Source organism: Engystomops pustulosus, chromosome 10, assembly GCF_040894005.1.
Source record: "Engystomops pustulosus chromosome 10, aEngPut4.maternal, whole genome shotgun sequence".
Taxonomy (NCBI): Eukaryota; Metazoa; Chordata; class Amphibia; order Anura; family Leptodactylidae; genus Engystomops; species Engystomops pustulosus.
The window spans coordinates 12,488,455-12,512,397 of NC_092420.1; the positions used below are offsets into that span (position 1 = coordinate 12,488,455).

Below are 23,943 nucleotides of genomic sequence, written 5' to 3' on the forward strand. Positions count from 1 at the left end.
AGAGGAGAGTGCACCATTCACTATGTAGCACAGCCCTATACAACCAGTAGTGCCAGTGCACAGGGAATCATCTGAGACATTCAGAATCCACAATAAGGTGTCTGTGTAGTGATAAGGGAGGTCAGGGCTGTCACAAATAATCACAGCGATCAATTAAATAATAATCCATTTACTCAAAAGAAAAATTAACAGGAAGAATCCACAACAGTTTTTTTTTTGCATTACAAAAGCGCAATCCTAAGAAGGAGAATTAAGTGTGTTGTGTGGCATCAGGGATGTCATAGGAGTTGGCACTAAAAATCAAAACCATCATGTCAGCCGACAGATGAGTGCAGCGTGAACTCAAGCAAAATCCTGTACACAGCTCTGTCGCAGGAGCGTATACAGCTATATACAGGCTGGATCCCCCTAGTGGCTGCCCATGGTTTTACATGATGGATTCCATGAAACTGGTGCAGCATGGAGCATACAACCCCATAGATCACATCTTTGGACTATCCATATTCTACCTGGACAGATTCCTCCAGGACACTAGGAGGCGCTGCCTCCCCCTGCAACAAGGTGCAATGACTAACAGCACCAAAGAGGACCATCCTGTGGTTCCCAGTGTGTAGGCTGAGAAATATGGGCTGGATCTGCTTGTCCTCACGGGATGCCATGCACAATACTGCTTTAATATCCCCCCTCATTCCAAAATAAACTAGCGATAATGGAGGCGACAATGTTGAAAAGTAAGCTGCCAATTTGTGGCATCTGAGGTATCGAAGTGAATCAGTTCAGTTCATTTTCTTGCAGGGTCCGGAGTCGGAATATAAAGACGGATTGTGGATTATCCGCTTTTAGCCATTTTATGGATTTGTTCTATTGTTTTCTGTTATCAGCCAGCTTCAGTGAAGGAAGCAGTAGACTGCACAGTTGTTGGATAATGTTCCTTCCCCTTGTCTCAGGTAACTATAGCCCCTACCTCTAATCTATACTGCCATGTACTTCAGAGGCTCGGCTCCTCTCCTGCCAAGCAGGGCAAAAAGCCATTCCCATTGGCTGCCTGCACTGTAAAGAGGAACTCTATGGGGAGTGTCTGAGCATGTGTGACCACAAATTCCCAGGTCATGTGTGTGTTTGGACACATTGGTATACACATTAATGGCGCTAGGTGGCGCCATACTATAGCAGGTACATGGAAAGTTTTCATTTTTATGATATTTACAATGAATATGATGTTTAATGATGGGACATTCCCTTTAAAGGAGTATTCCTTTTAGTACGGTAAGTGGTCGTACACAGTATCACAGGACAGTACATATACAGGACGCCAGGGATTGTGTCATGGCAGCAGCTCTAGGTACCTACATCTACCACCAGTCTAGTCTGCATGGCGTGGATTTCCGCCTCCTCCTCTCATGGACTGGTGGATCGCACTCGTCTTCTCGCTCTGCACCGGTGTGAGGAGGACGTGTCTGGGATGTCTCACCAGCTCCATCACTTTGATGCCTTCTGCCCGTGTTTCTCTCCTCAGTTCAGCAGTTTCAGCTTGCCCGTCACTTTATTCACCATTTCTTCTTCACCCATGATGGCGAGGACCGTACGTGACCCTGCAGCAATCTAACATCAGGAAGGATGTCAGTAATGTCACAATCCTGACCGCTGCAGACATAAGGATAAGGAGATCCTTACCTGGGTCCTGCCCGCATCTTGTACCAGGTAGGTAGGTAGATCTAAGCTGATCGCCAAGGCTTGCAATTCCAGAAGGTGAGAAGTGCTGGATCCCTGGAGGACGATCTTCTTAGCTCTGTAGAGACAAACAAGAAGAAACTCTCTGATGTAAGATGGGACATACCGTAGCTTGTACATCTCTTTACCCCCTTATGCTGCATCCACAAGTGCACCATGTGCTGGAGTATGATAATTACCCCTAGTGCAGTACAGGTCTACACCTGTTACCCAAGCAAAATGTGGCACCGATGTAACACACTGACCCCACCAGCTCTAGATTATAATAGGATGTAACTCAGGATCAGTACAGGATAAGTAATGTCATGTATGTACACAGTGACTGCACCAGCAGCAGAATAGTGAGTGCAGCTCTGGGGTATAATACAGGATGTAACTCAGGATCAGTACAGGATAAGTAATGTCATGTATGTACACAGTGACTGCACCAGCAGCAGAATAGTGAGTGCAGCTCTGGAGTATAATACAGGATGTAACTCCGGATCAGTACAGGATAAGTAATGTCATGTATGTACACAGTGACTGCACCAGCAGCAGAATAGTGAGTGCAGCTCTGGGGTATAATACAGGATGTAACTCAGGATCAGTACAGGATAAGTAATGTCATGTATATACACAGTGACTGCACCAGCAGAATAGTGAGTGCAGCTCTGGAGTATAATACAGGATAAGTAATGTCATGTATGTACACAGTGACTGCACCAGCAGCAGAATAGTGAGTACAGCTCTGGGGTATAATACAGGATGTAACTCAGGAGCAGTACAGGATAAGTAATGTCATGTATGTACAGTGAGTGCACCAGTAGCAGAATAGTGAGTGCAGCTCTGTGGTATAATACAGGATGTAACTCAGGATCAGTACAGGATAAGTAATGTCATGTATGTACACAGTGACTGCACCAGCAGCAGAATAGTGAGTGCAGCTCTGGGGTATAATACAGGATGTAACTCAGGATCAGTACAGGATAAGTAATGTCATGTATATACACAGTGACTGCACCAGCAGAATAGTGAGTGCAGCTCTGGAGTATAATACAGGATAAGTAATGTCATGTATGTACACAGTGACTGCACCAGCAGCAGAATAGTGAGTACAGCTCTGGGGTATAATACAGGATGTAACTCAGGAGCAGTACAGGATAAGTAATGTCATGTATGTACACAGTGACTGCACCAGCAGCAGAATAGTGAGTGCAGCTCTGGGGTATAATACAGGATGTAACTCAGGATCAGTACAGGATAAGTAATGTCATGTATGTACACAGTGACTGCACCAGCAGCAGAATAGTGAGTACAGCTCTGGGGTATAATACAGGATGTAACTCAGGATCAGTACAGGATAAGTAATGTCATGTATGTACACAGTGAGTGCACCAGTAGCAGAATAGTGAGTGCAGCTCTGTGGTATAATACAGGATGTAACTCAGGATCAGTACAGGATAAGTAATGTCATGTATGTACACAGTGACTGCACCAGCAGCAGAATAGTGAGTGCAGCTCTGGAGTATAATACAGGGTGTAACTCAGGATCAGTACAGGATAAGTAATGTCATGTATGTAACAAAGAATTATGCACACACATGGAATATTTTAGTGACTGTCCTGTTTGAATGAATGTAGCATTAGAAATATAGTTTGCCTTCAAGGATATGCAAGTAACAGATTTGCAATGTGTAAATATTCCCCATCCATCTCCTTCATCTAGACTCACCCGTATTCCTCCCATTTATCCGCCACCTCCTTAGTCTTGGAGTTCCTTAACATGAGCTGATACAGGCCGACCGCTCCGTGTCCCACCTGTGCAGCAATCTGTAAAGAAAGGGTCCGCAGGGGGTTAATGGCGTCGGTGCTGCTCCATGTAACAATAGCTCTATTCATGTCACACACTCCGGGACATCTGCTGGGATTTTAGGTTTCAGAGCGAGGTGGAGCCGCTCAGGCGTTTCCGTGCACCACAAGGTACGAGACGTTTCCAAGAAAAGATTAGCCGGGTGCACCTGCAGCGGCCGCTACCCAACGCTGCACATTCCCCATTAGCCGAGTGAATACAGAACATAGAATTCCCATCATTGTCTTTTGTGTGGAATCTTTAGATATTTCATACTCAAAAATAACTGTGTTCTTCAGATGATTATGGCGATGTAGAGAACTAATAAACCTAGGGGTTTTAATTGGTGCGATGAGGGTGCAGTCCCCCTCTCTGGGTGTTGCTGGTCCCCTGCGTGGGCAGTGTATGATGCCCATGATTTGGTACATCATACATCCCACTCTAAAGAGACTCCGGACTCTACCACTAAGACATGCCAGTGGTTTAAAGTACCCTTTAAAGAGGACCTGTCACCCAAAATTTCAGCACTAGGAGCTGCTTTCTAAAGTAAGCAGCTCCTAGTGCTTGAACAAACGTTGCAGTGTTAGAGTGATAGCGTTACAGGAAACCTCCGGTAATGTTATCTAACACTGCGGCGGGGTACAGTGTAATCATCGGACCGCTCCCAAAGCGATGTATTCATGTATTCACGAGGGGGCAGTCCGAGGTGCTGCCTCTTCCCCGAACCGTTCCGCTCGCTCCATAGGGTGGCGGTGACTTCCGCACGTCATGCGACAGTCACCGCCCCTAACCACGCCCCCTCATGAATATGTTGGACAGCTTTGCGAGCTGTCCGATAATTACATTGTACTCCTCCGTTAGATAGCATTACCGCAGGTCTCTGGTAACGCTATCACTCTAACACTGCAGCGTTTGTTCAAGCACTAGGAGCTGCTTACTTTAGCAAGCAGCTCCTAGTGCTGAAATTTGAGGTGACAGGTCCTCTTTAAGGGGTTGTCCACCAATACCACAGTATAGGGGACGAGATTCACAAATCACAGGGGTGTCCAACCACTGAGTCTGCCAGCAATTGGGAGATAGTGTGGATGTTGCCGTCATCCTCAAGAGATTTTTACCTCCCTCCTTTCTCCTGATCCCTTGAGATCTCATTTCTATATTTCTGTACATCTAATAACCTGCACTATGACAATATGCCGTTTTTATCAGAGATACAAACCAGGAGTCCTTTGCATGTCACCTGACACAGGGATTGTAGATCGTCAAGTGATCAAAGGGTAAAAAAAAAAAAAATCTGAATTTTAAAGAAAATCTACCATCAAAATCCATCCTGATGAACCAAGGACACTTGCTCATAGATCCAGGCCCTGTGACTCTGTAAATCTCACTATTTATGCCAATGGAGGGCTCTGGAGGCGTTACCAGATCCCCACCGTGCTGTAGTTTCACAGGCTGTTAGACTATCTCGCGCTCTCTCCTACTCCCTCAGCACTTGCCCCCTCTGTAATCTCACACAGGGGAGGGGAAAGTGTTCCTCAAAAGTGCAACAGCTTGTGAAGTTACAGCATGGAAGGGATCTGGTAACACCCCCAGAGCCCTTCAGACTCAGAATAATTTTTAAAAGTTGATTTTAGAAGGAAGGAGGCCATGTCTATCAAATATAAGAAGATACCACAGTCACAGTGCCTGGATCTATGAGTAAGTGCCCCTGGTGTATCATGATGGAGTTTGGTGGTAGATTTCACCATATTGTCAGCGTTAGTTCATCATCTAGATTAAAAAACAAGCTCATCCCGTGTCTCTTACCTTCCCGACGCCCATAGAAAGCTCCATGTTCACCACAAACACCATTTTGTAATAAATGTCATCATCATCATCATCAGTGTCCTATAGAATGACAAATACACGGAGGGGAAACTGAATTAGAAAATAAAGTCTCTGCTTCCACCACTACAACAGTACCAAGTATATCTCTGTCATGTTACACAGCGCAAATTACAGAACAGGTCCTCTCCCTGCCCGGGTTTTCACCTATAACGTGCCAATGACACACGGGCTGTAAACAATAGACTGTGGCTCCGTGGTTAGTGGCCTAAGAGTGGTGATAGGCCAGTACTGCTGTTCTCCCACTGCTTGGTGGGTAAAGGTTGTGGCATCTAATAATAATAAATCTGTATTTCTATGGTAGGGCTGTACAGACATGTACACATAAAGTAAGATGTTATAGAGCAGTAACATGGAGGGAGGGTCCTGCTCGCACAAGCTTACAGACTATGAGGATGAAGGGAGGACACAGGAGGTGAACGATTTAGAACGTGACACAAAATTTTGAAAATTGAATTGTCACTGGGACTAAAAAAAAAAATTTTGTCGGGAGCTACAATTTTCAAATAAAACTAATTCCGACTTACACACAAATTCAATTTAAATGACATCTACCACCAGGATGTAGAACTGTATGCAAATGAGCCTGAGAAGCTCAAGTCTCCATAAGAGTTAATGGAGCCCCTCAGGCTCATTTGCATACAGGCTTTCATCCTGGTGGTAGATGTCCTTCCAAGTAAAAACCTACGGAACCGACCTTGTACGTAACCCGGGGACTGCCTGTACCATCTATGGGACTTGTTGGACAACCTGCAGGAGTCCTAGGTCATGGAAGTCCCATTTTCTATGGGACAGGGCAAGTGAGACTTGCAGTTGAATAGGAGATAAATGTCTCTACTGACACTAACCCTTTCAAGTTACAAATGTCAGACCCTAGAAGATCACCCTATTTTCAGAAGTAGACCTGGTGGTAGATTCCTCCCACCTGCCCTAATTTGTAATTTAATAATTCTACAACCCAACCTAAATTGTTAAAAACATCAGCTTCACAGGCTGTAACACTGTCTCACCTTCCCCCTCTGCTCTAGCAGAAGTTCCCCTCCCTATTGCCTACCTGCTGTACTCCCACACAGTGTGGAGGGGGAGTTCTCCTGCACAGTGTAACAGCATGTGAAGCTGTAGTAAGGAGGGGCTCTGATTACTCCACACAGAGCCCTTCTAGCTCATTAACATTATTAAAAAGTTGATTTTAGAAAAAAAGAAGGCTACGGATAACAAATATAAGGAGATCACAGTCACTGTCCCCGGATCTATAAGTAAGTGCCCCTGGGTTATCAGGATGGATTCTGATGGTAGATTTCCTTTAATCACCATCATGGACGATGAGACTGGGAGTCACTGCTTGTCACTTCTGCGGTGCTCAGTGTATCGTTCTCAGCTCCAATGACTTTGCTTTTTCAAAATTCTGTGTATCCATTCATTTGCTATCGATTGCAGGAATGGAAAGGTTTGGGCCCTAATAGAGGCATCCTGCAGGTGTAGTGACCCCCAATCCAGCGGAAAGAGTCCCCATAATTGACCACTTACCGGATTCTGGTTTTCTAAGCTGTCAAAGTAAAATATTGCAGCTTCTTCGGCCGATACATTCCCAGTAAGAATAAGCGCCTGGAAGAATCAGAGAAATAACTGTCACAGTCCACTCTGCAGAGACGTCTCATACCCCACCCACCAATATGGCTGCCAGGAGGGGGACACTGCACCCATAACCCATAGTACAGCATCTGAGGGTGGAAGGATTGGGAGCATCCTATGTATAGTCAGCCAGTAGCAGGACATTGGTGTTACCTTCTTGGCCTCCTCTTCGGGGATGTCCAGGTCCTTGAGCTGCTGTAGGTACTGGGGGTTCACCTCCGGGGCTTCCTGGGTGACATCTGATGCTTCCTGCTCCGCTGCGTCCATGATACCTGGAGGAGGGAAGAGTCAGATACAGTCACATACTCCAATGATCCATCCAGTCCCACTGTCCAAAAACTGGAAGACATTTAACAAAATGAAAAGGGGCCGTAACTATCTGCACCCCAATAATAAAGCGATCAGCTGTGGAGACCTAGGCCGGACCAACTTCACCAACATATAATAAATTATAAAATTTCCTTTAAATGTTTGTTCTATAACTGATTTAGATCAGAAGCCACATGGTCATATTGCTCAATAATAATACTAGAGCCCCCCTCCCCTCCCGGAGCAGCCCAACAATACTAGAACCTGCCACTGCAACTCCTTCCCTCCTCCGGCAGCCCCTTCCCTCCTGCCTGCAGCGCACGCTGCAGCTGCTTCTCCTCTCCTGCCTGCAGCGCACGCTGCAGCTGCTTCTCCTCTCCTGCCTGCAGCGCACGCTGCAGCTGCTTCTCCTCTCCTGCCTGCAGCGCACGCTGCAGCTGCTTCTCCTCTCCTGCCTGCAGCGCACGCTGCAGCTGCTTCTCCTCTCCTGCCTGCAGCGCACGCTGCAGCTGCTTCTCCTCTCCTGCCTGCAGCGCACGCTGCAGCTGCTTCTCCTCTCCTGCCTGCAGCGCACGCTGCAGCTGCTTCTCCTCTCCTGCCTGCAGCGCACGCTGCAGCTGCTTCTCCTCTCCTGCCTGCAGCGCACGCTGCAGCTGCTTCTCCTCTCCTGCCTGCAGCGCACGCTGCAGCTGCTTCTCCTCTCCTGCCTGCAGCGCACGCTGCAGCTGCTTCTCCTCTCCTGCCTGCAGCGCACGCTGCAGCTGCTTCTCCTCTCCTGCCTGCAGCGCACGCTGCAGCTGCTTCTCCTCTCCTGCCTGCAGCGCACGCTGCAGCTGCTTCTCCTCTCCTCCCTGCACCGCACGCTGCAGCTTCTCCTCTCCTCCCTGCACCACACGCTGCAGCTTCTCCTCTCCTCCCTGCACCACACACTGCAGCTTCTCCTCTCCTCCCTGCACCACACACTGCAGCTTCTCCTCTCCTCCCTGCACCACACACTGCAGCTTCTTCTCTCCTCCCTGCACCACACACTGCAGCTTCTTCTCTCCTCCCTGCACCACACACTGCAGCTTCTCCTCTCCTCCCTGCACCGCACACTGCAGCTTCTTCTCTCCTCCCTGCACCGCACACTGCAGCTTCTCCTCTCCTCCCGGCAGCGCACACTGCAGCTTCTCCTCTCCTCCCTGCAGCTGCTTCTCCTCTCCTCCCTGCAGCTGCTTCTCCTCTCCTCCCTGCAGCTGCTTCTCCTCTCCTCCCTGCAGCTGCTTCTCCTCTCCTCCCTGCAGCGCACCCTGCAGCTTCTTCTCTCCTCCCTGCGCCCCACACTGCAGCCTCTCCTCTCCCCCCTGTGTGGGGTGCACCCTCTTTCAGGGTGAGATAAGTGTGTTAGACGTTTGGTTTACCACCTCTACAGCCCTGGACCTAGGAGCGCCCACAGGAGAGATGGAGCATAACACACAGGTGTGATGTAGGTCTCTGTATAACATGACAGCGCCCCCTTCCGCCCATAATAGAGATGCCCCACAGATCTCATGGACAGGGAACCTCGCTAACTCTCCGCAATATAATATCATAGAGACAGGCAGCCGCCATGAATGACTCACAGCCCCCGCCATTACTCTGCTCTCACCTCCTGTCTCCTCTAACGATTCCTCCAACCAAGTTCGGGCTTCTCCTCGGCCTCACAAACCTCCCGCCGCCGGTGTCTACTCCTCTCACCCAGCGCACGGTGGAGACGAAGGGGTCATGTGACCGGAAGCGCGGGGAGCGGGAGACCATAGAGTTACTGACAGTGCAAGAACGCCCTCTGGTGGCCGGTGGGGAGCGGTACAGCTTAGGATAGTGACGAGTAAATACATGAAAGACCACTAGGGGGTAGAGTGGTACAGTGGTACAGCTAGATAGATAGATATGAGATAGATAGATATGAGAGAGACAGATATGAGATAGATAGAAAGATAGATAGATAGATATGAGATAGATAGATATGAGATAGATAGATAGATATGAGATAGATAGATAGGAGATAGATAGATATGACATAGATAGATATGACATAGATAGATAGATATGAGATAGATAGATAAATAGATAAAAGATAGATAGATAGATATGAGATAGATGGATAGATAGATAGATAGATAGATATGAGATAGATAGATAGATAGATAGATAGATAGATAGATAAAAGATAGATAGATAGATAAAAGATAGATGGATAGATAGATAGAAAGATAGGAGATAGATAGGAGATAGATAGATATGAGATAGATGGATGGATGGATAGAAGAATAGACAAATAGATGGATCTGGGATCGGGTGTCTGTGTACACAGAATATTTTATTACCATTTCTTTCCTCAATGAAATACAATGTAAAGTATAAAAATAGAAACAATATGGCGCTGTTGCCGGGGTCTGGTCAGGACTGTAACCACGGATGCTCCAGGCACTTCTCAGCTGTGGATCTCTTCTCTGGATAATATTCCAGCATCGGTAATAGGAAACTGGCAAACACCAGCGCCTCGTTCTGCTGCCACCTGTGCCGCTTCACCAGGGTGTCATACAGGCCGCAGGGGTACAGGCAGGGAATCCGCAGGAGGTTACCTGGAGAGGAGGAAACGGGGAAAGTTCTGGCTCACTGCTTACAGACTACACAGCACTGAGTGAAATCAATAATATATGCATTTAGCTCCCCCTAGTGGTGGCTGTAGGCATCTGAAACTAACTAGAATCTAAAAATTCAGGACAAACTCAGCATATAAACATCAACTGCACATGTACCTGCTAATCATAAGTAAATATCAGAGCATTGAATTTCTGACCCAAGACCTCTGTCTAAGTGAGAATTTTCACTATGCACAAACAGTGTCCCCTTTAGGAAAACCTTTTTATTAATTTACACACATTTTCACATATACAGATAGTTACAGGTTCACATAAAGTCCTATTCAGTAACCGGCACCTTCTTTTAGCTGGAAACTGTTTCCTTTACATCCCACTAAACCAACATAAATGTTATATTCCCTGGTATCAGAGGGGGCGTATCCTGGTTGTCTGGTCCCTCCCATCTACTATGTCCCATTCATTTTCTAAGTATTCGGTACTTCTTATCTTATCTAAGGTCTTGTTACATCTGCAACATCTACACTATGTATGTATCTGATCACATGAAATCACAGCAGCCTCCATGGAGAATGGGGATTTGCAGAAGTAAATGGAGGTTGCTGTGATTTCATGTGATCAGATACATACATGGGGCAGACTTTGCAGATGTAACAGGACTTTAGATGACATCGCTGTGGCAACATGACTTTGAGTGCCCAATGATGTAACAGAGTTCTCTCTCAATGTCCCATACCGCAGCATATCATAGCAGTGAGACCTGTCAATCAGGAACAAGGAGGCGGGGCAATGCAGTAACCACTGAGTATGCAGGGCCTCTTTGGACTTGGTGTCGTTGGACTCACAGCAGGTGAGTTGCATAAAAGTTTACAAAATTATTTTTTAAACATTGCACCTATGGAAAGGAACCATTTAGGGATATTGGTAAAGTTTTTTAAGCATATTTTTTAATGAAGTCTTTATTTTGACTGGGATCATTCTAATGGCAGGTTCTCTTTAACACCCACCTTGCTTGCTGAAAAAGGTTGCAGAGTTTCTTCCAGATAAAGCTAATTTTGGTGGTATGCGTCCCAGCAATTCAATAATGCAGGCGATATGATCTAAAATATATTTTTAAAAAATGAATGCTATTGATTATTGTTTCATCAAATATTTCTAAATGTAAGATTTTAAAGATAAATGACATCACTGTGTGTATTATCCCTGTACTGTGACATCACTGTGTGTATTATCCCTGTACTGTGACATCACTGTGTGTATTATCCCTGTACTGTGACATCACTGTGTGTATTATCCCTGTACTGTGACATCACTGTGTGTATTATCCCTGTACTGCGACATCACTGTGTGTATTATCCCTGTACTGCGACATCACTGTGTGTATTATCTCTGTACTGTGACATCACTGTGTTTATTATCCCTGTACTGTGACATCACTGTGTGTATTATCTCTGTACTGTGACATCACTGTGTGTATTATCTCTGTACTGTGACATCACTGTGTGTATTATCACTGTACTGTGACACCACTGTGTGTATTATCCCCGTACTGTGACATCACTGTGTGTATTATCCCTGTACTGTGACATCACTGTGTGCATTATCCCTGTACCGTGATATCACTGTGTGTGTTATCCCCGTACTGTGACATCACTGTGTGTATTATCTCTGTACTGTGACATCACTGTGTGTATTATCACTGTACTGTGACACCACTGTGTGTATTATCCCTGTACTGTGACATCACTGTGTGTATTATCCCTGTACTGTGACATCACTGTGTGTATTATCCCTGTACTGTGACATCACTGTGTTTATTATCCCTGTACTGTGACATCACTGTGTGTATTATCTCTGTACTGTGACATCACTGTGTGTATTATCTCTGTACTGTGACATCACTGTGTGTATTATCCCTGTACTGTGACATCACTATGTGTATTATCCCTGTACTGTGACATCACTGTGTGTATTATCTCTGTACTGTGACATCACTGTGTGTATTATCCCTGTACTGTGACATCACTGTGTGTATTATCCCTGTACTGTGACATCACTATGTGTATTATCCCTGTACTGTGACATCACTGTGTGTATTATCTCTGTACTGTGACATCACTCTGTGTATTATCTCTGTGCTGTGACATCACTGTGTGTATTATCCCTGTGCTGCGACATCACTGTGTGTATTATCTCTGTGCTGTGACATCACTGTGTGTATTATCCCTGTACTGTGACATCACTGTGTGTATTATCCCTGTACTGTGACATCACTGTGTTTATTATCCCTGTACTGTGACATCACTGTGTGTATTATCTCTGTACTGTGACATCACTGTGTGTATTATCTCTGTGCTGTGACATCACTGTGTGTATTATCCCTGTGCTGCGACATCACTGTGTGTATTATCTCTGTACTGTGACATCACTGTGTGTATTATCTCTGTACTGTGACATCACTGTGTGTATTATCTCTGTACCGTGACATCACTATGTGCATTATCCCCGTACCGTGATATCACTGTGTGTGTTATCCCCGTACTGTGACATCACTGTGTGTATTATCCCCGTACTGTGACATCACTGTGTGTATTATCCCCGTGCTGTGACATCACTGTGTGTATTATCCCTGTGCTGCGACATCACTGTGTGTATTATCTCTGTACTGCGACATCACTGTGTGTATTATCTCTGTACTGTGACATCACTGTGTGTATTATCTCTGTACTGTGACATCACTATGTGCATTATTCCTGTACTGTGACATCACTGTGTCTATTTTCTATGCACTGTGAGTATGGGTTCCCACCATCGTCTCTTGAAAATCTTTCTCCAGCTTGAGGCTCAAACAGGTAGTAGGAAGTCGCCATTTCGAATGCCTACAATAACAAATACAGCAAAATACATTATATTCCTACATTAATCAGTGATATCTACTTGCATCGGGATGTAACTACACATCAATAACTGCTGGGAAGTAGGGGGGCACTTGTTCTTCTGATTGCCGGGGTCGCATTGGACTGACCACCAGCGATCAGACGCGGTAAGGGTTGCTTAACCCTTTCAAAGCACCTTGCTTAGGAGATAACGCCGTACAGATGATTGTATACATATTAACAATCAGCTCTTACGCTCCCCCTAGTGGTGGCTGCAGGCAACCAGAATTCTATCACTTAGTTCCATGTTTCTGCTGAGTGTTTGGTGCTCTGTATCAGCAGTTATAAATGGCAGAACTCGAACCGAGTACAAAACAGTAAAAAACTAGTTCATATTTTGCAGATGAAAACAATAAAGGGATAATACCATACACGCAGTGCTCCATATATCAGCGGGGGTGCTGTATCCAGAGCCGAGCAGAACCTCCAGCGCCCGATACTGCTGTGTCTGGATCTCTTCAGAGAACGGTTTATACTGCAGATTAGGAATATAAATACATCATCAGTATTTCAAATCCCAGTGTCGAGCCTTAAAGGGGTCCTTCACCAACCCAAACTCCTTGCATCCTTTAATAAGCATGATTCTGGTGAAGTTTGAATTCTCTCTCCAGACCTCACCGTTTCTGTGTAAGGAACGTCAATATCTTCATCTCTTTACTGTCAGATGGGCGGAGCTACCCAGGAACACATCTGACAATTAAGAGTAGACTATTTTTTAATACTTAGCATGCTATCTTATCTCTATACTGTCAGATGGAAGGTCCTGGGTAGGAGCAGACAGTCTAGCCACACCCATTTGACAAATACTGACATTGATTACTGAGTAACGGTGGAGGCTAGAGAGAAAGTTCCAACTATGACAATAGTAGGATGTTCCTTCAATCTCCAGCCATCATTGTACATCAGCGAGAGACTTACGGTCCAACATGCGCTGCCCAAATCTGCGATTTTCACGCCGAGCATGTCCACATTTCCCGTTTCGAACAGATGAGTTAAGAAGTTGGCATCAACCCCTGAAATGACAGGTCTGATGAGCATAGACCACCTTACAGGAGGAGCTGCACCCATAGTTGTACCATGGCAGTGGTGTAACTAGGAGAGACAGGGCCCCCTACCAGGCTATGGCATGGGGCCCCCCATTCCCACTTAAAAAATTTACATATTAGTATACTCACACATATAAATACACTCATGTGCATATACATACAGTGCCATATGCAACATACTCACATACAGTGTATACAGACACCATATACACATCACAGATACTGCATATATACATCACAGTATACGTTATATACATATTATGCTGGACATGTGCAGTACAATATAGATATAATGGTGCACATCCTCCATTCTTTGTGTCAGGTTGGATGACAGGGCCCCCTGACACTGCGGGCCCCATAGCGGCTGCTATGGCTGCTACCACTGTAGTTACGCCCCTCTACCATGGCCTGTACCTCCATGGGTCCTGTTGTGGTTCCAGACCTCGGCCTCCGCCATGTACTGCTGGAAGTTGTCCGCCTTGACACACACCAGTATGTTTTCCGGCTTAATATCTGTATGGATGATGCGACATTTCTTGTGAAGGAAGTTCAGACCATGAAGTACCTTAAAAAACAGAGATTTTATTTTTAGGATAAATTTCGGGGGTTATGATTATGTCTAAATGAAAAACACATACTTTGTGTTGCCCCTAGCAACATTATAGCACAGTTATGGCTGCCAGGACATGCGAACCAATCACAGCGCAGCTCTCATTTCATAAGGGCAGAATATGAAATGAAAGCTGTGCTATGATTGATCGCTGAAGGAAACATGGCCTATGGCTCTTCAGCATTTGCCAAACTACTACTCTCAGGATGCCCTGACCGCCACGGACATACTGGGAGTTGTAATTGGAGGGTTTAAGAGATTTACAACAGAGTTAGGTACAAACCACATCCGCTGTTCACCATTGGCCATTTTGAACAGTTCAGCCATATGTCTTATATCACCTTAAAAAACATAAATTTGGGGATACTAGGGATGGCCCCTGATGCGAATCTGTACCAGGATCACTGACTACAATGAATGGTTTATAGTGCTGCTCTCTTGAGTTTGGGAAGAGACACTTTATGGGTCCCCTAAGCCTCCCTGACTTATGTTTATGATCATTGTGACATGACAATGATGGATGATTAACGTATTGATTCATCATAGCGCCATTTATCAGACTCCTGAGCTTTTGCAGTCTGGTTGGTCAAAACATCACAGTTATCCTATAAAGAATATTTTAAAGGGACTTCTAAAGGGACACTTCTAAAGGGACTCGGATCACCAGATTTTACCCCAATAAAATGCTAGCCCTCTCAGGTAGAATAAGAAATGCCCTTTCTAGAAATGTTACCTATAAAAAAAAATCTCCTCCAAGGTCATATGAAAATGATCAGAGAACACTCAGATGTTGCCTGAGATGAGTCAAGTTTAGAGGCTGCATCACTTCAGTTTGTTTTCAGTGTTATATCAACATCAATATTTTTTTTTTATAGGTATAGGGGTGAGATTTCATATAAAAGAGGGAATTCTATCCCCTACTTTAGGGCATTAATGGGGTACAAGATGCTGACAGGTTTCCTTTTTAAGTAGCAAGTAATGGGGTACAACGTGCTGACAGGTTTCCTTTTAAAGTAGCAAGTAATGTGCTCCATTGGCAGTATCAAATGGTGTCCACTGCTGAGCCCAGTCCTAAATGAAAATGGGGTCCATATCCAGTGCCCACCATTCAGCCCCTAGAGAATTCCACCATACAGGCAGTCCCCAGGTTACATACAAGATAGGTTCTGTAGGTTTGTTCTTAAGTTGAATTTGTATGTAAGTCGGGACTGTATATTTTATAATTGTAGCTCCAGGCAAATTTTTTTTGGTCAATTGGACAATTGGATTTTAAAAATGATGTGTGTTTTTTTTTTAAGCTTTCACTCCTCCAAATGTTAGAAAGGGATTGTACCTGCTTATATTTCACGCTGATATATTATACATGATAATCTCATATACATTATATGATAACAGATCCTGGACGTGCTCCTCCAGTGCCATCATTGGCAGATCTGAGAACATGACAACTTTGCTATACTGCAAAATGAGAAGCCAAGTCATCCTAGGACAATCACCACCATCATCCACCGTACCGACACATGGACGGGATATAATCTGGACATTTACTAATCCATGCTTGGGGTTGAGGGGTGGTCTTCCTCCATAGCCATAACCACATGGTTGGCCTACCCCAGATGTATGTGGACTTACCTGCTGCAGGATCCTTTTCACACATGTCTGTGGGAGACCCTTCGGTCCGTAGTTTTTCATCAGATGTAGGAGAGAAGGTCCCAGCAGCTCAAACACCAGACAGACATGTATAGCAGAGTTATGGATCCGATAACAATAGAACCTGGCGGAAAGTGACACCATAAGGGCCCCCTAAACCTTTTGGGCCCAGGTGCGACCGCGACTTCTGCACCCCCTCATGGGCAGAGGGGAGCGGCCGTACCATTACATTCTATAGAGGACATGAACATTCTGGACCCTTTAATTTGGGGTTGAGTTACCTTTTAACCTACATCGATCTGATAAGTTAAAGGGCATCTACCACCAGGATAAAGGATTGTATGCAAATTAGTCTGAGGGGCTTCGGGCTCCATTGGTGTTAATGGAGCCTGGAGCCCCTCAGGTTTATTTGCATACAGTCTTTCATCCTGGTGTTAGATGTCCTTTAATGACTTGACATTAATTGTTCATTGGCTGCACAGGCAGGACATATTAGGTGTAATCCGTTCCGCTATGCTATTTCGGAATCGCAAAACCGTTATGAATCCCCCAGTAGACTAGGTATAGGAGAGGTAGTCAGAATGTATGGGGGCACCAATGGACCCCAAAACATCCCATTGACTTTAACGGAGTCCATCATTTTGCCAGATGAAAAAAGTCCTAATGGGGCCTCAGCCGCACATGTGAACATAGCCCTAGCCATCACATGAGAGGACCACCCTCAACAGGATGGGATTGTCCAAAAGTGAAAGTTCACAAAGAACTGGACCATTGTGCTTTCACTGTTATATGACCATGACTGAATATTACTTCTCTAAATATCTATGTTTCATTAGACAGCTTGTTGTCAGAGCTGACTTTTGTTACAGTGTATCTGCTGGAATGAGAAGGATATGGAGGCCGTTATCTCCGATGAGTTTGAAGTCGTGTAGAAAGTGAATGACGTTCTCTCCATGGGATTCTTTTTTTCGGGCTCCGTTGACCTAAATTTAGCAAAAACAGTTGAGAACATTAGTAATAATAGAAAACGCTTCGCAGGACTGCAGTCGCACATCTTGACATGTCTTAGTAGTTCTGTGCACTTTAGGCTTTCGTGTTGTGATGGCCTCTGCTAAGCTGGTAGGAACGTGTCTGACAACTCAGTGATTATGGATCTCAGAACAGAATTTAGAATACAGCTCTGGATGTGACTGATAGTGTCATGGTCATTACACAATTCAGCAGCGCTATTTCATCCAGGGCCGTTTCATTGAACTTCTTTCCGCTCTTTGATATTTTCACTGCAACGTACTTCTTCTTCCTGTAATAACCAATGAGGGAAACCATCAGTAAGAAGCTTTTTAGCATTGCCAATAAGATTGATGCCAACAAGACTAACATATTGGGGCTCATTTACTAAAGGTCACGCTGCACTCTTTTGTTCGCCTTTTAAAGCACGCGTTTTTAAACGGACTAAAAACGCATGTGTTAATTAAAAATGGTCCAAAAATGTGACATGTGGCATCACCCTTAGGCTAAGGCCTTCTCTCATCAAAGAAACACCACTTACTGTAAATCACGGCAGAGCCATACAGTGGAGAAGTAGCCCCAGCCAACTTTATGTATGACTTGGTATCTTCTGTTCAGTGTCTCCCCTGTCTGTACCTGATGGTATCCTCCTACACAAAGTACAATACAAGATGTAACTCAGGATCAGTACAGGATAAGTAATGTCATGTATGTACACAGTGACTGCACCAGCAGCAGAATAGTGAGTGCAGCTCTGGGGTATAATACAGGATGTAACTCAGGATCAGTACAGGATAAGTAATGTCATGTATGTACACAGTGACTGCACCAGCAGCAGAATAGTGAGTGCAGCTCTGGGGTATAATACAGGATGTAACTCAGGATCAGTACCGGATAAGTAATGTCATGTATGTACACAGTGACTGCACCAGCAGCAGAATAGTGAGTGCAGCTCTGGGATATAATACAGGATGTAACTCAGGATCAGTACAGGATAAGTAATGTCATGTATGTACACAGTGACTGCACCAGCAGCAGAATAGTGAGTGGAGCTCTGGAGTATAGTACAGGATGTAACTCAGGATCAGTACAGGATAAGTAATGTCATGTATGTACACAGTGACTGCACCAGCAGCAGAATAGTGAGTGCAGCTCTGGTGTATAATACAGGATGTAACTCAGGATCAGTACAGGATAAGTAATGTCATGTATGTACACAGTGACTGCACCAGCAGCAGAATAGTGAGTGCAGCTCTGGGGTATAATACAGGATGTAACATGTAACTCAGGATCAGTACAGGATAAGTAATGTCATGTATGTACACAGTGACTGCACCAGCAGCAGAATAGTGAGTGCAGCTCTGGAGTATAATACAGGATGTAACTCAGGATCAGTACAGGATAAGTAATGTCATGTATGTACACAGTGACTGCACCAGCAGCAGAATAGTGAGTGCAGCTCTGGGGTATAATACAGGATGTAACTCAGGATCAGTACAGGATAAGTAATGTTATGTATGTACACAGTGACTGCATCAGCAGCAGAATAGTGAGTGCGGCTCTGGGGTATAATACAGGATGTAACTCAGGATCAGTACAGGATAAGTAATGTCATGTATGTACACAGTGACTGCACCAGCAGCAGAATAGTGAGTGCAGCTCTGCAGTATAATACAGGATGTAACTCAGGATCAGTACAGGATAAGTAATGTCATGTATGTACACAGTGACTGCACCAGCAGCAGAATAGTGAGTGCAGCTCTGCAGTATAATACAGGATGTAACTCAGGATCAATACAGGATAAGTAATGTCATGTATGTACACAGTGACTGCACCAGCAGCAGAATAGTGAGTGCAGCTCTGGAGTATAATACAGGATGTAACTCAGGATCAGTACAGGATAAGTAATGTCATGTATGTACACAGTGACTGCACCTGCAGCAGAATAGTGAGTGCAGCTCTGGAGTATAATACAGGATGTAACTCAGGATCAGTACAGGATAAGTATTGTCATGTATGTACACAGTGACAGCACCAGCAGCAGAATAGTGAGTGCAGCTCTGGAGTATAATACAGGATGTAACTCAGGATCAGTACAGGATAAGTAATGTCATGTATGTACACAGTGACTGCACCAGTAGCAGAATAGTGAGTGCAGCTCTGGGGTATAATACAGGATGTAACTCAGGATCAGTACAGGATAAGTAATGTAATGTATGTACACAGTGACTGCACCAGCAGCAGAATAGTGAGTGCAGCTCTGGAGTATAATACAGGATGTAACTCAGGATCAGTACAGGATAAGTAATGTCATGTATGTACACAGTGACTGCACCAGCAGGAGAATAGTGAGTGCAGTTCTGGGGTATAATACAGGATGTAACCCAGGATCAGTACAGGATAAGTAATGTCATGTATGTACACAGTGACAGCACCAGCAGCAGAATAGTGAGTGCAGCTCTGGAGTATGTTACGCCTGGCACACTTCTGCACAATTATATACATATTGTAGTTGTACTTACCTGGACAATACTCTGCAGGGTTCTCCTGGGTAACATCTGTGTCAGACATATTAGTCGGTGCTTTAGTCCTTAATCTGTAGAATAAGCAGATGCCGCTCATTCCTATATCACATCCATTCATTATATATAACATAACTCAGATATAACATGAGTGTCTCCCTCCCTCTCCCGATGTCCTCGATGACCCTTTCACCCTCGTCTCAGGTCTTCGTCAACTTCTCATGCTGCCAGGACTGTTCAGGGCTCTGGCATTTCATCCTGGCACCGGGCGGCTCAGATGTTACAGTCCGGATAACGCTAATGGAAGGGACAGTAATGCCACATGTCCCCTCTGATCCAATATTAAAGCGGTTACAGGGAGCGGCTTATAGGATGGCACGGGGCAGGGCCCATCACTATGATATCTATTTATTACAGAGATCCCATTACTAATCTACAGAACATCACAATCATTGCAACAGGTTCCATGTAATGCTCCACTTCCCCTATGGGGGCGCTGCTGTGACAATGACAACTTACTACATATTATAGAAAAGTGTGTGGGGGGTCCATTATCAGGTCTGTGAAGCTAAAGGTTTTATTGTGGGGTGACCCTTCTGTCCTATAGATCTGAAGAAGGAAATTAGGGCAAGACTTAATTCAATTCAAAATTGTGTAATACTTTATTGCTCCTGCGGGGGAGCTGCAGGGAAATTGAACACCTGTTGCCATTTCCCAGAGAATTACAGCTGGTCGCGGGTGATCATGGTAGCAGGACATCCTGGGGCTCATTTACTTACCCGGTCCAGTCGCGATCCAGCTGCGCGTTCTCCGACGAGGATTCAGATTCTGCCGGGATTCAGTAAGGTCGTGCGCCCGATATCCACCAGGTGTCGCTGCTGCGCCGAGATCCGCTGGAGTTCACCTGCTTCTTCCTGGTGCATGATCTTGCAACAAAAATTGTTTTTTAAATTCCGTGTTTTTTCCGAATCCGGTTGTCCGACAGCCGCGACCCTCAATTTCTGTCGCGTGAAAGCCGGCGCCGATGCGACAAAATCCGATCGCGTGCGCCAGAATCCCAGTGCAATTCAGGGGAAACCCGACAAAAGTACGCAATTCGGACCCTTAGTAACTGAGCCCCATTGTGATCGGTTTAGGGTGTTGTTAACAAATTGCAAACACAATTCAATAGAAGCATGTTTACACTATGTAAACATCATGTTAACCCGGCATTTTTTAAAAATCAACTCTTTATTTTTATTTGTTTTCATCACGTTTGTGTTACTGATATGTTCACTAACACAGTGTAAACACATTGTTAACACATGTAAACACACTATTAGGGTTAGGGACACTTTTAAAGGGTTTGGCGACGATTTACTCAATCGACCAATCAATAAACTTAACAGCCCATCCTCAATACTTGACAGATGGCCAACCCCTTTAATAATTTTTTATTGTCCTGGGTCCTATTACTATCCCCGTATATGGATATGAATGGAATGGAAGAATTTTCATATATAAAGTAACCAAAGTAGGAAAACTATTGATTGGTTAAAGTCCGATCATATCCCTTTAAGTCTCTCTCCTTATGTCACCAGGCAGGAGAGCGCAGATTGCGGTATTATCTGTAAATGACATAAAGCTGCCTGCATTTTGCTGGGTTAATCAGTGAATATTACATGTAATCCAGACGGATCAGCGCCGCTGTCTAGTATCGTGCAAATCCACCTCTGATGTAAAATCGTCTGGTTCAATACAAGTATGTGCCAGGGCTTAGAGGCGCGGGGTAGAATTACTCTGCGGCCACTTAACAGGACCAAATGAGAACATGTGATCCCCCCCCCTGTCACTGTCACACTTGGTTACATCCAGTTAATTAATAAGGTATTGGGAGCAGTGAATATAGATTTAAAGGGGTGTTGTGTTTTCAGTTCCTGCGGTGGTTCTGGTTCCGTTTTAAAGGATTTTTTTTTTCATATTATACATTGTCTTACTGAATAGGTCATTTTAGGGTTTTGATGGGTCAAATTTAGATGCAGCTAAACCTGGGTTCAACAAACATTAAAACAGACACAGATGTAGCAGAGCTGAATATGTCATGTCGCCGTCTCAGTGGGATGATATGTGGACAACTCGGCTCTGCTACATGTACTTAGTCATATCACAGCTCCTTAAAGTAACGCACATTGACATGTTGACATTGGTGCCCCGGACGGCCTCTCCTTTATGCCAGTAATTGATGTCACTGACGTCGGCTGGTGACAGTCCAGAATTTAGCACTTGGATGATATGTATTTCTGTAACCCTAGTACAACACCACAACACAAAATGTTGATTGATTCCTCAAAATTCTAAGAAACTTTCTTATTTCTTGGAAAACCAAAGTGGATATATTCCTAGAGACACCCCTTTAAATGCACAAATAGATCAATTTAATTCCCTGTGCCTTAGAGGACATCTACCACCAGGATGAAGGACAGTAAACCAAGCACAGATACTGGTTCTTGCTTTCTCTGGCAGGATCTGCTCTTCTTCTCTTGTCTTGTCCTGGGTTTTACAAAAAAAAGGCTTTAAAAGTTTTGCAAATAAACTGGAGGGGCTCCGGGCTCCATTAACACATATGGAACCTGGAGCCCCTCGGACTCATTTGTATAATTTTAAAAGCCTTTTTTTTTTTGGAAAAAACAAGGTAATAAGCTATAAAACGAGCATATTCTGCCATAATGGACCCAAACCAGTATTTCAGTGTGCTTGGTTTACAGTCTTTCATCCTGGTAGTAGATGTCGATTACCAAACAATGCCTCAACCCCTTTAATAAAAAAAAATAATTTTGTGCATAAATTTTCTAATTTTTTTAGAGCACAAAACTGGCATGAAGAGTTTGCTACACAGTAGATTTAAATTGTATAATTCCATATAAATTCAACCACCTCTAGGGGGAGCTCAGGAGGGTAACACAAACTGGGTTCATTCATGTTAAATTCCTGTACAAATGTTTGAAAAAAATGACTTACAAATTCAACAATAGAACAATAGAATAAGACAGGATGTAGTGAGCTCCCTCTAGTGGTGACAGCCGGAAGCCAATTACATTATATTACAAAAAACTGCTATATGTTAGAAAATGACCCAACACAAGGCTGCGCCCCCTGTCTGTCAGCTGCACACGTTGGCCCTACCTTGCTTAGGGTACTGTTCACCCATGCTATGTCTGATCCTATATGTGACCCTCAGATTTGCAAAAAACATATAGAGAACTATGCAAACCACAAGCTCTTTCTGTTACAATGTATCAGCACTATTCAATCAAACAATGATCACTATCACTCCCATCATCTACGGAATGACATTTTCCCAAATAGTCCCTCTACTCCGTGTAGGATCCATGTAATCGCTACATTCGGATGAAGGGACAGAAAATCTGCCGCATGTGAATTTACCCCAAGTCTTGACTCACAATTAGCAGGTCCTGAAGTCAGGGTCCGGTTGGAAGCCCCCGTGTTTTGCAGAGACCCAGAGCACAGACACAGGAGGCAAAGCTGCAATGAGGAGACCTCTGAGTGCACCACAGGCGGGGGACAGAGATTTCCTCCGAAGCCGGGGAGGAATGTGCCAGGGAAGAGGAGGGATCACTTTCCAATCATGTTTGGCCCTTTAGAGAGTCCATGGGTGGAAGAAGTTTGGGGGGGTCATAAAACTGGGACAGCTGGGGAACGATCAGGTTACTGTCCACTTATGATCGCACCTGTTTAACCCTTTTATACCTTCCTTTTATTGCTAACACACTGGGAATATTACCAAATCCCTATTAAATCAACATACAGTCACCGCTAAGGGTGATGTCACACATGGCATTCTGGGCCATTATTAGTTAGTGCGTTTTCAGATTGTTAAAAAACGCAAGCCTTAAAAAACGCATCCGTTTTTTAAAAACGCCTGCGTTTTTTGAAAACGCATGCATTTTTGTCCGTTTTTAATTGCCCAAATTCGGAAAACTGGACAAAAAAAAATGCATGCGGTTTTTAAAAACTTGTATGTTACTAGTAGCAGCAAGACTGTGAAAAATGCAATAAAATACCAGGATTTGTAGCTTCTCCAAATGCACTGGGGGTGTGTCCTCACACTGCTGTGCTCTATGCTCTGTGCAGCCAGTGTTAGGTATTGTCCCTGGTGAGATGTGTAATC

General features: G+C 44.6%; 2 protein-coding genes across 2 annotated transcripts; both read right to left on the bottom strand.

The window, feature by feature from the left end:
• Positions 1 to 153: 153 nt before the first annotated feature.
• LOC140104056 (probable peptidyl-tRNA hydrolase 2) lies at positions 154 to 9,167 on the bottom strand. Its single transcript, XM_072127396.1, has 7 exons — positions 9,009 to 9,167; positions 7,226 to 7,344; positions 6,968 to 7,045; positions 5,363 to 5,443; positions 3,443 to 3,540; positions 1,675 to 1,789; positions 154 to 1,602 (listed from the first exon to the last, which is right to left on the bottom strand). The coding sequence occupies exons 2-7, from the start codon at positions 7,337 to 7,339 to the stop codon at positions 1,513 to 1,515; spliced, it is 576 nt and encodes a 191-aa protein (XP_071983497.1). The 5' UTR covers positions 7,340 to 7,344; positions 9,009 to 9,167; the 3' UTR covers positions 154 to 1,512.
• A 513-nt stretch (positions 9,168 to 9,680) lies between these two features.
• Positions 9,681 to 23,360, bottom strand: LOC140104351 (SRSF protein kinase 3-like). The gene is made up of 12 exons (XM_072127873.1): positions 23,216 to 23,360; positions 19,776 to 19,849; positions 17,794 to 17,902; positions 17,457 to 17,544; positions 17,138 to 17,227; positions 16,227 to 16,331; positions 14,399 to 14,549; positions 13,857 to 13,951; positions 13,306 to 13,413; positions 12,812 to 12,881; positions 11,010 to 11,102; positions 9,681 to 9,984 (listed from the first exon to the last, which is right to left on the bottom strand). Exons 2-12 carry the CDS (start codon positions 19,822 to 19,824, stop codon positions 9,800 to 9,802), a joined length of 1,143 nt encoding a protein of 380 aa, XP_071983974.1. The 5' UTR covers positions 19,825 to 19,849; positions 23,216 to 23,360; the 3' UTR covers positions 9,681 to 9,799.
• Between the last annotated feature and the right edge of the window lie 583 nt (positions 23,361 to 23,943).